The sequence below is a fragment of the Eschrichtius robustus genome, chromosome 8, assembly GCF_028021215.1.
Source record: "Eschrichtius robustus isolate mEscRob2 chromosome 8, mEscRob2.pri, whole genome shotgun sequence".
Classification (NCBI taxonomy): domain Eukaryota; kingdom Metazoa; phylum Chordata; class Mammalia; order Artiodactyla; family Eschrichtiidae; genus Eschrichtius; species Eschrichtius robustus.
Window position 1 is genome coordinate 3,182,160 of NC_090831.1, and position 15,012 is coordinate 3,197,171.

Below are 15,012 nucleotides of genomic sequence, written 5' to 3' on the forward strand. Positions count from 1 at the left end.
TCTGTGTCTGGGTGGGTGTGGGGAAGGGCCCATCCCTGAGGCAGGAGCCCGCTGATGACTTCACCTTGCGAAGCCTGTCCTTCCCTCCCGCCGAGTGGATGGCCTCCATCAGGGTGCTGTGCAGGGATGTGTCTTTCGGGGCTGGCCTCTGGACCACAGGTCTGAATTTCTTCTTTGGCCCAAAGATACTGGCTGGCAGGGTACCATCGGCTTCAGGTACATCTGTGCTTAACAAACCCGGCTTCTCCTCCCATTCTGGGGGCTCCCGTCCAGCGTGGCTGTTTGTTTCAGACACTCTCGGACAGTGAGGAGGCTCTGTGTGGACGGAGACCCACCTGGAGCCATTCACCAGGGCACTGCCTGTAGTGTGACCGCCTCCTGAGCGAGGGGGATGGGGACTCGTGCCGGCCGGCTGGCACTTGGGATCAGATGCCGAGCTGGTCCTGTGGTTCCTTGGGCTTTGCTTTCCGCTGAGACCACAGCTCTGTCCCACAGAAGCCTGACCCGTCTGGGCAGCTGTGATTAGTGGTCCATGGGAAGTTCTGTGGATGCCAGTGGGACTGTCTTGAGTACATAGCTTCCCATAAGGGCTGCTGATTTGCCCTCCGGGTTGGGCTCCTGCTGCCGATTCGTCCCCATGGTGACGCACGCCTGTCTCTGGGTACAGGCTGGGGGTGGTACCATCCTTCGTCATGGGAGGTCGTCCAGTTGGCTCTGGCGCTCTGCCTTCACATGTCTTCTGGGCATTATCAGGCTTCCTCCCCACGTCAGTGTGGACTTTCGGGGTCCCTATCCGCTTGGCAATGGCAGAGGCCACGTACTGGCTGGATGTTCTTCTCTGAGGTTTGAGAAACGGGACTTCTGCGGGGTTAGCTGCTGGCACTTTCAGGGGACAAGCAGCTGCTGGGAGTGGCCAGCTTCTGCCCTCCTCCAGAGGTCTCCCATCTTCTGGGTGGGCGGACAGGGGCCGGGGAAATGTCGCTTTGGGGTCTGGGGAAGTGGGCTCCGCTCTGAGTCTGCTTTCTTGAGGTTGCGGATTCGTGGGCGTGGTGGGGGTAGAGGTCCTCTTGGCCCCATCTGTGGGCTGGCCAGAGTGTTTTTCTATAGAGTTGGTCCTCCAGAATTCTTTGACTTTTCCAATGGGTGGGGCTTCTGCTTCCAGAGTGGGCGACGTCGGGACCATGGTCCTGCCGGCATTCGTGTGGGGACTCACCAGGTTCCCTAGCTCGTCGATCTTGATGGCACCCATGGAGAGGGATGCTCCCCGGTCGTAACATTTCATCTCTGACTTTGGAGGGACGATTTTATACGTTGTGAGGCCATATTTAAGCCCGTAACTCCCCCCTGGGTGCTGGCCTCGATACCATGGAGGTGGGGTCCAGACGTCATTTTTATCATCTCCTTCCTCTTCCTTCCCTGGCTGCGTGCTCACCCGCCTGGTGCCCAGGGTCCTCCCGCCATGAGCAGAGCCGGGCGCCTTGCCTTCCTCCTTCGCGTTCAGGTCGTGCGTGTGAAGCGTTGAAGCAGAAGTTGCCTTGGGCGCCATTTTACTGGGAGTCACATCCTTCCAGGTGTTGGTCGAGGCCACTCTGATTTCTCTCCCAGGGTCCTGGGAAGGAGCGGGTGAGCCAGGCCCCGCCGCCCTCCTCTGCCCGTGCTGCTGGCTGTGCTCGGCCTGGCACGGTGGCAGCCGGGCCTTCTTGCTGGCGGTGCTCCCAGCGTCGAAAGAGCCAGCGTTGTTGTTTCTGTTGGAAAATGCCCCCGAGTCCACGGGATCGTCGAGAACCTCCCCTATGAATGTCACCGGGATTGCCTCGGTATCGCCGTCGGGGATGACGGTGCCTTGCGGGCAGCGACCGGACATGCTCTGTACGCAGTTGGTGAGGGAGCTCGAGTCGGTTTCATAGCTTTCTTCGATTTCTGCAAAGAAGCACAACACAGGTCACAGGTGGGCACCGCTCGGACGACTCCTACGCCCCTTATTCAGTGAAATTGCACCCCGACTTTGATTTCTCTGGGGTGCCTTTGGTGTAAGTTATTTAAAGTGTCATTTTGGGTTGTCATCTACACATGCCTGGAACCAGTCTCAGCTTGCATGACTCAACAGAGGACCTGTCTGCCGATCTGTGACGCCTTGAGGTATCATACAACATTTTGCCGGTATCTTCACTTACAAATTGATCTCTAAGTCCAAGCCCTCAATATAGACCACCTCAGGGCGGGGTGGGAAGGTGGATTTGGGATTTTTTTACTTTCATCTTGCTCTTGTTCACCAGGAGCACCATAAAACCTATGGGACAACTTGCTCTTGCTTTGCTTATTGATGACTAAGCCTCGAGCCCGTCAGAATTAGCCCTAAAGGATGCAGTGAGCCCTGTGGGCAGAGCCAGAGGACACACTAAGCCTGATTAAGGTTTCTCAGCTCTATCAGCCCCATCTGAGGAGGGAACACTGAAAACCAAGTCAGACAAAACTCCGGGTCAGCTCTGGAGTCTGTCTCCTTCTTCTTGTTTTGTTTTCTTTGAAGGCACAGCCAATATCTACTTTCTAGTTGATTTTCACCCTGTGCCTTCGTTTGAAAGATTTCCCGTTTTTACTGAGCCGATTTGCATCTGCATTGGCCTTACACTATTATTTCTCCGATATATGCACAGAATCGCAGTGCTGTGAGATGCCCCACTCTAAGAGGGGTCCCCGTCAACACGCTGTGTTCTGCGTTTCCCTTTGAAAGTCAGGCCACATGTTAGCAAGTAACAGGGCTGGAGGTTTAATAAACAGCCCTGTTTGCCTGTGTGGCACCCAGTGTTTCCCGAACTCATTTGAGGACTGGAGAAGTTTTTTTCTGTTCACGTGTATGGAAGACTTTTTAATGCGCAAAATCAGTATTACTCAGAGGAGGTTTTAAGCAGCTGCTCAGACGTTTCCTCACGACTGTTCAGCAGCCCAGACGCAAGGTCCCCTCCAGGGAGCCGTGCTCACCTGTGTGCTCAGCCCCCAGTCCGGGCCTTCCTCACACGGAGCTGCGTCCCCTCCGCAGACATCTTCCCCATGTGGTGACATCAAGTTCAGTCGGAGAAGATAACCCTCCGAGCGCCGGCCACATGGGGTAAGGTCCAAGCAGGAGCAGGTAGGTGGTGCTTACCTTCCAGCTCTTCGTCCAGTTCTGCAAGGGTTTTCTGGAACTGGCCAGTCATGAATAGGTCTTCATCCTCACGTGAGGCTGGAGCAACTTTTCCATTTCTAGGGAAGACCAAGGAGAAGGGGAGGGCATTCGTTCATCTCATGATTTACGTAATTCACTCTTTTCTGGAAATATCTGAAGAAGGTACAACTCATAGTCAAATTCATGCAGTTCCAAAGGCATTGGACCACTGCTGCCCTTGGACCTACTGGGGCGCAGATGGTGTGTGTGTGTGTGTGTGTGTGTGTGTGTGTGTGTGTGTGGTACACAGTGATCACCACCACCACAGCAAACCTCAGGGCAGCAGTGACACTGGTGACAGCCTCCCCAGCACATCCCCCTCCCCAGGCCCCCGGGGTTTTAACTGGATGGGGGAAATGCCCACAGCGGGGGGCTGCACAGTGCCCTCTGTGCCTCATGCAGCCTTCCCACGCGGGGACCTACTTGGGGCTTTTTTGCCCAGATCATCCTATGATGAACCTCACAAGCAGATGTAAGGCAGGTAAGGTGCTTATTGCTGCTTCACAGAGAGGCAACCGCGTGAGCTAAGGATGGAGCAGCCCAAGCTCACAGGGGTTCCAGAACTGGGGGGGGGGGGGCTGGCCACGTCTGTATCCAGAGGTGCCGCGTGGTGCTGCTACCCGGGCATCCAGGGAGATGTCCTCCCCCCCCTCCCCCCCCCCCCCCCGCCAAGGAGAGCTGGACCTTCCTTATCTGCGTCCCTGGACAGCGGCATCCACAAGACAACGGCTGCCAAAGCAATTTGAAAGCAGCCTTTGCAAAGGCTCTTGTCTCTGTTTTCTTGCTGTGCCAAGAACAGAGACACATACGGCGTGATCGTCCCTCTTCAGTGAAAGCTGAAGGTCTTTCCCGCTGACCGTTAAAATCGAGGACCGATTTCCATCATTACTAATCAGGCCGAGATAATGATGCTTGAAATATGCTTTGTACCATCCTCACTTATGTAGCAAAGTTTGTGTTCTGATAAATGAGTCTTTCTTACTTGGTGATCGTGTCCCTTTGGAGCCAGGAAGTGGCTTCCAGACCCGTCTCAGCTAATGTCCTCTGACACGGCAAACAAAGAGCGTTGGCCGAGATCTGTGTGGCTGTGGACCAACTAACAACGACCACGGGAGGCTCAAGGCTGCCTTTCCTGTTGCTTTTGCCCCAAGACTTCATTGAATGCATTTACTAAACTTGTGTTTTTCTCTTTCATGGAATGTGGTGGTTTAAGTAAATCTCATTTAAGTATTCAATAAAGTATATGGCAGAGAAAAAAATGGAAAGGGCTCTATAAAACAGTGTTTGAAATGGAAAACAGAGCACTTTTCAAATGCTGGCTCCTACTTTAAGTTGTTTAAAGTCCAGCCAAACAAAATGATATCTATGCTTTTCCTTCAAAGTATTTGCCTTTCCTTCAAAGTATGCAAAATCACACAGCTCCATGGGAACAGAATGATATTAATAAGAATTAAAAACTATAGCACAGGGAACTATACTCAGTATTTTGTAACAACCAATAAGGGAAAAGAATCTGAAAAAGAATATATATATACACACACATATATATGTATATGCATATATATATATATATATATATATTCACTTAGTTGTATACCTGAAACTAATACAACATGGTAAGTCAACTATACTTCAATAAAAACTAAACTAAACTAAAATAATGCACCCTTTGAAGAAAAAGAATCGAAAAGTAATTTAGAAGTTCCACCGATGATATCATTTCATAAAGCTTAAACTGGAGAAAGCAGATCACGCCAAACTGATGACAATTCAGTGGATCTGAGGCTCTCACACTTGTTGCTCCTGGTGTTAACCGGAAAGCAATGGGAATGTGTACATCAAGAAGCAAAAGCATAGCTGTAACTATGTAGCTGTAGGAACTTTGGTTCATTAGCCTCTCTTTTGATAATTTGCCTTAAGAAAATAATGCTATGGAAGGAAAAACATAAACACCACCATGTTCATCATATTCATGGGAGGTCTCTACAGCTTCCGGCAGCAGGAAGTCCCCTCCGTCACTGCATCCATATGATGACCATGACATGTAGGTGGAAACACAGATCACTGCTTAAGCCGGCATGTCGCGTGAAGAAATCAAGACATATAACTCCATACAGGATGGTCATGATGATCGAAAAGTAACCTGTGTCTGTGGACAAGGGTGAGGCAGAAATCTAGGCACCATCGCCAACCAGTGTGATTTGTTGAAATGGATGGATTACGGCAAATATTTTCTACTTTTTTTTTTTTGAAGTAGGCTCGTTTTGGTATAAAGCAGCTTGATGGATAAGGCAATTTTTAAAATGGGCAACATTTAAAATGATCTTTTGGTCCTCTAATGAGTACTAATTCTTTTATGAAAAGCAGTTTACATGTTTGTGATACCATGCCCAATACTCATGGCATGCTGTGTTTATAATTTAATTTTGTTACTGAGTACCTAGCAATCCCTGTGATGATCCTAAACCAGTGTGTGACAATCCTAAATCCTCAAGGAGGCACTGCAGCAAGGCCTGAGCCAGCCCTTCCCCTCGCTCCTCCCACCCAGGCTCTGGCCTGAGCTGCCTGGTCTAACCATAAGTGGCCAAGCCCCAAGCTCAGGGCTTCAGACCTGTTCTCTGCCTGCCCATCGCACCTCCCGTCCAGGCCCTCTGGTGAAGTCTGGGGTCCCTATACCGACTCCTCTGCCCTCCACCTGGCTCAGCCTTCCTGCCCGCCCCTTTCCTCCCCGTCTGACTCTTGTACACGTCCCAGGTTTGCCCCAGATGCTCAGCTCCACACTCTGCTGACACACCCCACCCACCTCTCACCTGACCTTGCTCTTGACACCCCAGTGTGGACCTGGTTCCCCGGGGACTTCCTTGTCCAGGAGGAGAGAGTGGACACATGAAAGAAGCCACCGGCCTTGGGAGCGCTGTGGAGGGAGGGAGCCCAGGTCCTTGGCCGGTGCTTCTCCCAAGGCTGCCGAGCGCCTTCGGGGCGGGGCAAGGCCAGGCCTGTGGACCCCTTGGCGTCTGCAGCCGGTGCCTCCCCTGATGTGGGATAGGACCTGCCACACTCTGGATTCTGGGCTTCTGGGTGAATGGGCCATCTGGCAAAAGCCCAAACCGGTGTGATGTATCTATTATGCTTTCCAATGTACAGCTTCAGGAGGGGGAGATTTAGCAGAACTTGCTTTTCCTTCCTCACCCACCCCATCCACTTCTCCTCAAAGGGTTGCCGATGGATTACAGCTTTTCCTCTCTCCCTGTAAACAGCCAGTTGGAAGCACTTGGTCCCTGGGCTTGGAGGGCAGATTCTGTGGGCTCAGCAGGAGGGCCCTCGTGCGTGCCCCTGAAGCATCACAGTTGGCCAGAAGCGCCAGCACCTCTTTTTAGCTGAAAGTCAACTGCGCAGATGTTCCTTTCCCAGGCATCGTTCCTCATGCCCCACACACACCCCAGTCTAAGATAGACAGTTTCTTATGGACAGTTTGTTTTGGTTTAAGACCAAGGAAATGAAGGGCAAACAAGCAGCACAGGCATCCCGATACCAGCTGCACGTGTTGGATAAACATTACCGGGAGCCTTCCCTCCCACGGAGGGTCACTCTGCCAAGGACACAGCCACGGACAAGCCACTGCTGCCTAACGTCTGAGGCTCTGCCGGCCTCAAGCGGGAGTCTTCCCAGGAAGTGGAGAAGCCTCGGGGGCGGGGGCTGGCGATGGCCTCACCCACTCCCATGGGAGAACTAACAGCAGTCACGAGAAATCAGTACCCAGGCAAATAGGTGCTTTTTCATTAAAAAAAAAAAAAAAAATTTATATGAGAAAGAAAAAAGCACGGGCTGATTCTGCCCCATTCCAGCACATCAAGTCATTTTTCTTTTTGATGTGGCTAGGAAAGTTTCTTTAGGTAATTTACCCAATTGCAGAAAACAAGCAAAGTCTGAGAGGAAAAAGATGTCCTTTTCAGGCAGCAGTTCAACTGCTGACAACAACCAAACCAACCCATGCGATTTCAAAACAGTTACTTGATAAACTAAAGGTAAGAAGCCTGGGAAAATAGATGGCTGATGACAGTAATATGTGCTTAACTTCCTCATTCCATGTACAAATGGTCCTGTATTTATAAAGCTTCGGAGTTCTAGAACAACAGGGTCCAATAGAAATGTAATATGAGCTACACATGTAATTTAAAATCTTCTTGTAGTCACATTGAAAAGGTAAAAAGTAAGCAAGATTATTTTTCATTAAATACTTTAATGTTAATTTTCCTTAACTTTAATTAGTATACTGTAACTCAACATTTAACCCAAATTAGTATCATCGTTTCCATATAATTAATATAAAAAAGTTCATTTTTTCATATGTTTGGTGCAATTGCACTCTCACAGCACATCTCAATTTGGGCTACCCATCTGGCGGGCTCAGTAGCCAAAGTTAGCTGGTGGCTACGGTACCTATAGCATAATTCTCCAAGATCTTAATGTTTGTAAATACTCCTTTGTTAGCGCAGTTACAAAGTTTCAGGGTTCTGAAAGGTATGAAATGTTTCTAAATGCTCTTGTGGGCACAAAGTTCCTGTAGTTACAAAATTGCAGGGTTCTAGAAGACATAAACTATTTCTAAATGTTTCTGTGGTCACAAAGTTCTCATAGTTACCAAGTTTCAGGATCTAGAATATATAAAATGTTTCTAAATGATGCTAGAGTCACAAAGTTCCTTCCTATAACTACAAAGCTGCAGAGGTCTAGAAGGTATAAAACATCTCTAAACCCTCCTAGGTCAAAGAGCTCCTCTAGTTTCAAAGTTCCAGGGCTGAAAAGCCAGGACCGGAGCCCAGCTCCCCAACCCATGACCTGCGTATTCTCAGTTCCATAAGCGTCGTGAAATCATCAGCCCTGCAGATAACAGCGGCACAGCTTCTCACTTCCACAGCCCTCACGTCCACCAGTCACGGACAGGTAGGGGCTGAGAACGAGCTTACGGATTGCCAGGCGGAAGGTGGGCAGGCAGCGGACAATACAGTGAGACGCCCTTCCCCTGGAGAAGTTACAGTTTCTGTCTTTTGAGGCTCTACACATGATTTCAGTGTGGTTCTGTTAAAAAAAACAGAGCCTGTAACCCACTTACCCAATCTGTCTCATTGACTCCTTACAGCGTTTCTGCGGAACTAGTGTCCCCCAAAGGGATCCCAGGACTGAGAGCTTCACAGTATTGATACACAGATAGATAAGTTGCCTGATTACAACAAGATTGGCTTCAGGATTCGAGAGTTTAGAAATAGTGCTAGTCTCTCCCCCATCTATCTATCGGTACACAAATATGAGCATATGTTCTTTTCAAACAAAGATGTTATAAATAGTTTAATGAGGCAGATGGTCAGAGGTAGACACAGGTTATAAGGATTTCCAACAAATCAAGTTTCTACCCTTCCTCAGGCAGTTTTAAATAAACAACATCAACAACAACAATAATAACACCAGCCATCAATTTCTGAAGGCTGGCAATATGTTAGGCACTATTCTAAGGGGTGGTATTGCAGACCTCGATTGTACTGACAAGAAAATAGAAGTGAGAGGTCAATCCCCCAAACTACAATGAGGTATCACCTCACACTAGTCAGAATGGACATCATCAAAAATTCTACAAATAACAAGTGCCGGAGAGGGTGTGGAGAAAAGGGAACCTTCCTACCCTGTTAGTGAGAATGTAAATTGGTGCAGCCATTGTGGAAAACAGTATGGAGGTTCCTTAAAAAACTAAAAATAGAATTACCATATAATCCTGCAATCCCAGTCCTGGGCATGTATCCGGAGAAAAACATAATTTGAAAAGATACATGCACCCCAGTGTTCATAGCAGCACTATCTGCAATAGCTAAGACTTGGAAGCAGCCTAAATGTCTGTTGACAGATGAATGGATAAAGAAGATGTGGTACATACATACCATGGAATACTACTCAGCCACAAAAAGAAAATGAAATAATGCCATTTGTAGCAACATGGATGGACCTAGAGATTATCATGCTAAGTGAAGTTAGCCAGACAAAAAAAAATGATATAAATGAACTTATATGCAAAACAGAAATAGACCCAAAGATATAGAAAACAAACTTGTGGTTACCAAGACGGTAAAGGGGGGAGGGATAAATTAGGAGTTTGGGATTAACAGATACACTACTATATTTAAAACAGATAACCAACAAGGACCTACTATACAGAACAGGGAACTACACTCAATATTTTGTAATAACCTATAAGGGAAAAGACTATGAAAACGAATATATATACATATATATATATATATATATATATATATATATATATATATATATGTATGTATGTATGTATGTATGTATGTATGTATGTATATATGGACTTCCCTTGTGGTGCAGCGGTTAAGAATCCCCCAGCCAATGCAGGTGGCATGGGTTCGATCCCTGGTCTGGGAAGATACCACATGCTGTGGAGCAGCTAAGCCTGAGTGCCACAACTACTGAGCCTGTGCTCTAGAGCCCACGAGCCACAACTACTGAGTCCACGTGCCACAGCTACTGAAGCCCGCGTGTCTAGAGCCCATGCTCCGCAACAAGAGAAGCCACGACAAGGAGAAGTGCGCGCACTGAAACGAAGAGTAGCCCCTGCTCACTGCAACTAGAGAAAGCCCACGTGCAGCAACAAAGACCCAACACAGTCAAAAATAAAATAAATTAATTAAATAAATTTAGAAAAAAAGAATATATATATATATATATATATATATGAATCACTTTGCTATGCACCTGAAACTAACACAACATTGTGAATCAACTATACTTCAATTTAAAAAAAAGAAGTGAGAGGTCAAGTCATTGGCCCAGGGCACTGTCACCAGCAATAGGCAGGGCAGATATGATGCCAGGCAGTCTTCACATCGTGTTGCTCTTTAAGTATTAGGAGAGCTGGCCTGGGTCATACACGAAGGAAAGATGCAGCTGGAAGGAGATCGTTCATGGGTGACACAACTCCCACCCAGGGCAGGACTGTGCGGAAGCCACTCCTAGGTGTCCCCACCATGAGGGGCAATCACCACATGGGCTGAATTCTTCCTGAAGGAGATTATTTACTGGCTGTGCTAAATTTAGAGGAAGACTCTTGGAATTTGATGTCCCACTTACAGGGTCAAGTTTGAATTGAGGGCATAGATTTATTTTTCAATGCAAACTATAATTGGATCTAATCGAATGACTGGATAGAAAACATACCATTTTCAGATCACAGCACACAAAGCGCACTCTAATCATTCCCAAGCCTTCACCCTTGCTCTCCTTAGAAGACTGGTATTTATCCTTGAGACTTTTCAATTCAAGATCTTGGCTGTCAGGGCATTCGACGGAGCCCAGCCAGCGCTGCCCTTGAGGAAGCTGGAGCCGTGGCAGCAAGGAGCAGAGCCTCCAAATTAAGTGCATGAGCAGAAGCCGTGCGCTTTGCCACTAGACCGAATAGTTTAAGAAAAATGCTTTCAGCCGAAGCCAACCCCACAGACGCTCTTTGGACAGGCTGCAGGAGCTCTGGAGCAAACAGTCCTTGCCTCCAATTTGTCAAAGTGGGACCCCAGGCAATCCCAGCCAAAGAAGTCTGGATGAATTTGCTATCTGCAAAATAGCAGATGGCAGAGAGAGGAGAAACAGCCCAGCAAACTAGAACTTTACAGACCTTACAAACTGGGGTCTTTGCAGGCCACAAAGGTTCTTCCACTGTTCCCTCCAATACTTAATGAATCTCCGAGTATCAGAGGGGTGGCGATAGTACAGGGCACCCTGGCAAAGTTGAAAACCACAAACACTCCTTATTTCCCCTGGGAACTGGCGCCCCAGTGGAGATTCTGCAAGCTGAGGGTGTCTGAGACTGTTGGGGACAGCTTCACCATCCATCAGAACCCATGTCCCATTTGGGGAGACCTAGCCATGCCCATCATGGCAAAGGGTAACTTCTGCTCCTGAGCCTCTGGCGGAGAGGCCTCACTGTCACAGCCAGGTCCTGGATCATCACAGGAAGAACACCCCTCCTGGGAACACAAATGCCGCCTTAGGATGAGCTGCAGAATCCAGGCGTCAGAATCTATGCTGGGCAGAGCCAGGAGGTGGACTCAGGGCCCAGCAGTAGGCACCAAGATCAGGGTACCAGCCCCTTCAAGCGGCCTCCCTTTCTAAATGTGGTCCAGGGGCATCCATCTCAGGGCACAGGAAGGGAAGAGCTGGCCGGCTGACTGAGTACACATCTGCCTTTGTCGCCAGGCCTGTCCTCTCCTGGGAGAGCAGGGGGTCAGAAACCACGTTCTTTGTGACTGTTTCTCTCCATCACTGAACACGTGTGCCCCCGGGGAAGTGTTCCGCTACAGGGCCCTTTCCAGGTGGCCGAGGTTAAGACCACACCTCCATGAACAGCGGTGGGCTCTGCTCTCAGGACATTTCAGCTTGATTCTGGGCTACCAACCCCCAAGCACGGGTTGTCATCTCATTGAACTTGACCCTGGGCCAGTCTGGACACCTGAAATCATCTGCTCCATTGTGGATCACACAAATTTTGCAGACTTGCTCTCTGGGCCAGGATCAGTCGGCCCCTGAAGTCTGACCCAACCCTCCCCTCCCCCTTCAGGCTTCAGTACCTTTTTGCTGTCCCAACTCTCAAGGCCCTATTCTCAGACAGGACCTCAGAGCACATCACTGGAATGCACCATGTTCACCAGAAGCAGTGTATTCTCTGTCTCTCTATCCATGTATCTGAGGTGCGTATTTGTAAATGCCGTAAGTGTGACAGTGCACAAGGGGGATGCCCTAGGACGGCATCTCCCAAATGGTGCTCAGCGGAACACTCATTCTAAAGGATATTAAGAGGCAGGCAGAGGGGAAAACTTACACAGGTTGCTTTGCTGCAGAATTTGTAAGAGAATTTATCCTCTCCTCTTCCAAGAGAAGAATGTGGAACTTCCCAAATATATTGTGAAGCGATATTTTTCAAGAGATATATCCCAGGAAATACCTGAGTAATTGTAGCGTTTCCAAAGTTGGCAAATGAGCGAGCAGAGGAGGACGGACCAAGGCCTCCAGCGGTCAGCGGAGCACGCATCTGGGACCGGCCTGCCCAGCATGCAGATGTGTTTTGTTTGGCCCTGAAAGTCTGAATTCGTTGCCAAGATTTAAAATCTGGGAGACCTAAATCTCTCAGATGGGGAGGGGACTGGATTCTGGATGGCAGGTGGGTCACAGCCCTTGAGGAACCACCCGTCCTCCCGGCTACGATACAAGGGCCGTCTCCACGTGGGGACCTTGTCCATCTTTTCGTCTTTCCAGCTCCTGTCCCATCCTAGGCCCAGTGCCCACCGCTGTGCATCAGTACCATTTGTATCCAAGGAGGGAAGTGAAATCAGCCTCCGGGGGACAATCTCCGGGTCTGCCACCTGCTTTCTAGTCCCCATCTTCATTTCTTGCATCTGAATATTTTTCAAATTCTAACTTTAAGGCTATTCCTCCCATAACCAGAGTCTTTACAAAAGTGGAAATGTAACCTGGTTGACAAACATATGGGGAAAGCTCAGCTTCCATGGGAATCAGAGAAAAAGAAATGAAAGCAATTAACATTTATACCCTTAAAAAAAAAAAAAATTGGGGAGACCTCACATAAAAATCTAGATGTCTGTCTTCTCTTCCAACGCCGGCCACACTGGGTCTGTAATCCCTCAGGGCGACAACTGTAAGGAAGCTGTGGGGCTGCCCTCTTTAGAGAAGACTTGTGTTTTCCCCCATGCTCTGTGGCCTCTGAGTTTGTAACCCCAGCTTTCCACAGTAGGCACGGATTTTAAGTAATCCTGAAATTTATTGAAAGTTATGCATTTGGACATAAAGATGTGATACACCATGCTGAAGCCTCTGAGTATGTCTAATTTGTCAACGGAGACAACTCTTGTTTAAAAAGAAAAACCTACAGATATTCCATGAAAAATCATGGGTGGAGAGTTGATCCCAATTCTGAGGCACATAATGGAACAGCACAGACAGGACTGAGGGGCCCAGCGATCATCTTCATCTTCATTTGACTCCAAAGCCCAAAAAAGGCAAGTGGATGTGCCACGAAAATTCATGGTGCTCTGGTCCCTAAACTAACTGTGTGATTTAGTCAATGGGTCCCACCCAATGGCTATTCAAGAGGCACTGAGCATGTGCACAGGTGCCCAGTGGCTCCCACACCTGTGACACGTAGGAGGCGTTATCTGCACAGATATAAGCAAAACTCGAGGCTCAGCAAAGTTAGGAGGACCCTCCAAGGCCAAGCAACTAGTTAGTGGTGGTGGGGTTCCACATGGGTCGGTCAGGGTCCAGAGTCCCCTCCCTCCCCTCCACACTACTCTCAAATTCAGCAGCACCCCAGAGACGAGGGCAGAAAAACATGACCTGCTCCCTGTTTGGATAAAGCGTCAGGTTCCAAGACCCCATGATTATCCTGGCTGTGGCTGCAGACAACAATACCATATTTGAACAGAAATCAGCAAGATTTTACATCTGGTCAACACCAGCAAAATCCACTGGGACTTTTGTAGGAGCATCCCTGGGGCACCGAGGTAACGTGTCTGATTAGTTTCAGATGTAGAGCTCAGGGTGTGCAATCCCAATGCAAACCGACTGAACAGATCTGAGGATTGCTGTGAAGCTCCTTTCCTTTATGTTTAGGTGGCCTGTGAAGGAAATACCGTATTTTTTCTCTGCAAACAGGCCAACCTCAGCTCAATGCACCCTGTTTGGGGCAGAGGCGAAATGGGCCAATTGTCACCTTCTAATTTCCTGTCTAATAAAATATGAACTTGGTCTTGGAATTGTCCTTAAGATTGAAGAGCTATACTTGAACATTATTAGAGGGTGTATACAACCACCTGGGGAAATGCTCGTGATAAACTGTTAGCTAAAAATAAACCAAAATCAAATAGTATTGACACTACAATTACATTAACCAGACAGAGACTTGTGTGTTCATTTAGACAAAGCTGAAAAAAAACATGAAAAATACAAAGGCATTCATTCATTTTGGTGATCAACTTATGCTTTTTTTAAAAAGAAAATCTACTTTATTTCTATTAACGTTTCTAAAACATTGTGTGACTGGTTCTTAAAATTACCTAAAAGGTAAAAAAAGGAGATTATCATACTAAGTGAGGTAAGCCAGACAGAGAAAGACAAATATCACATGATATCGCTTATATTTGGAATCTAAAAGAAGAAAAAAGGTACAAATAAACTTATTTCCAAAACAGAAAGAGACTTACAGACATAGAAGACAAACTTATGTTTACCAAAGGGGAAAGGGAGGTGGGGAGAGGGATACATTAGGAGGTTGGGATTAACATATACAGACTACTGTGTATAAAAGAGATAAACAAGGACTTACTGTATAGTACAGGGAACTCTACTCAATATTTTGTAATAACCTATAAGGGAAAAGAATCTGAAAAAGAATAGATATATGTATAAATGAATCATTGTGCTATACACCTGAAACTAACATGATATTGTAAATCAACTATACTTCCACAGTAACAAAAAAAAGAAGGATGAGTTGCCAAGAATTAACCTGCCTTTCTAACTAAGAATGAAGAAAGGAATTATGACAGACTGGTTCTGGTGCAGAGACAGATTAACCAGTCTATGGAATGAGTGCAAGAAACAGACTGATGTGTATACAGAAACTTGATAGAGGACCAACGTGGAACTAGGAACCAGTGGGAAAAATAGATCCCTTCTTCACACCAAACCCAAAAATAAACTCCAGGTAGACAAGAAGCCCAAATGTAAGAAAG

At 47.6% G+C, this 15,012-nt stretch overlaps 1 protein-coding gene across 1 annotated transcript in view; it reads right to left on the reverse strand.

Annotated features, from left to right (window-relative positions):
* The window catches only part of COBL (cordon-bleu WH2 repeat protein), a 270,206-nt gene that overhangs the window by 14,004 nt on the left and 241,190 nt on the right, over positions 1–15,012 (reverse strand). Inside the window, exons 11-12 of the mRNA XM_068550231.1 lie at positions 3,143–3,240; positions 65–1,920 (exon numbers count right to left, since the gene is read on the reverse strand). Coding sequence (XP_068406332.1) covers positions 65–1,920; positions 3,143–3,240 — 1,954 coding nt within the window. The remainder of the gene's footprint in view (positions 1–64; positions 1,921–3,142; positions 3,241–15,012) is intronic.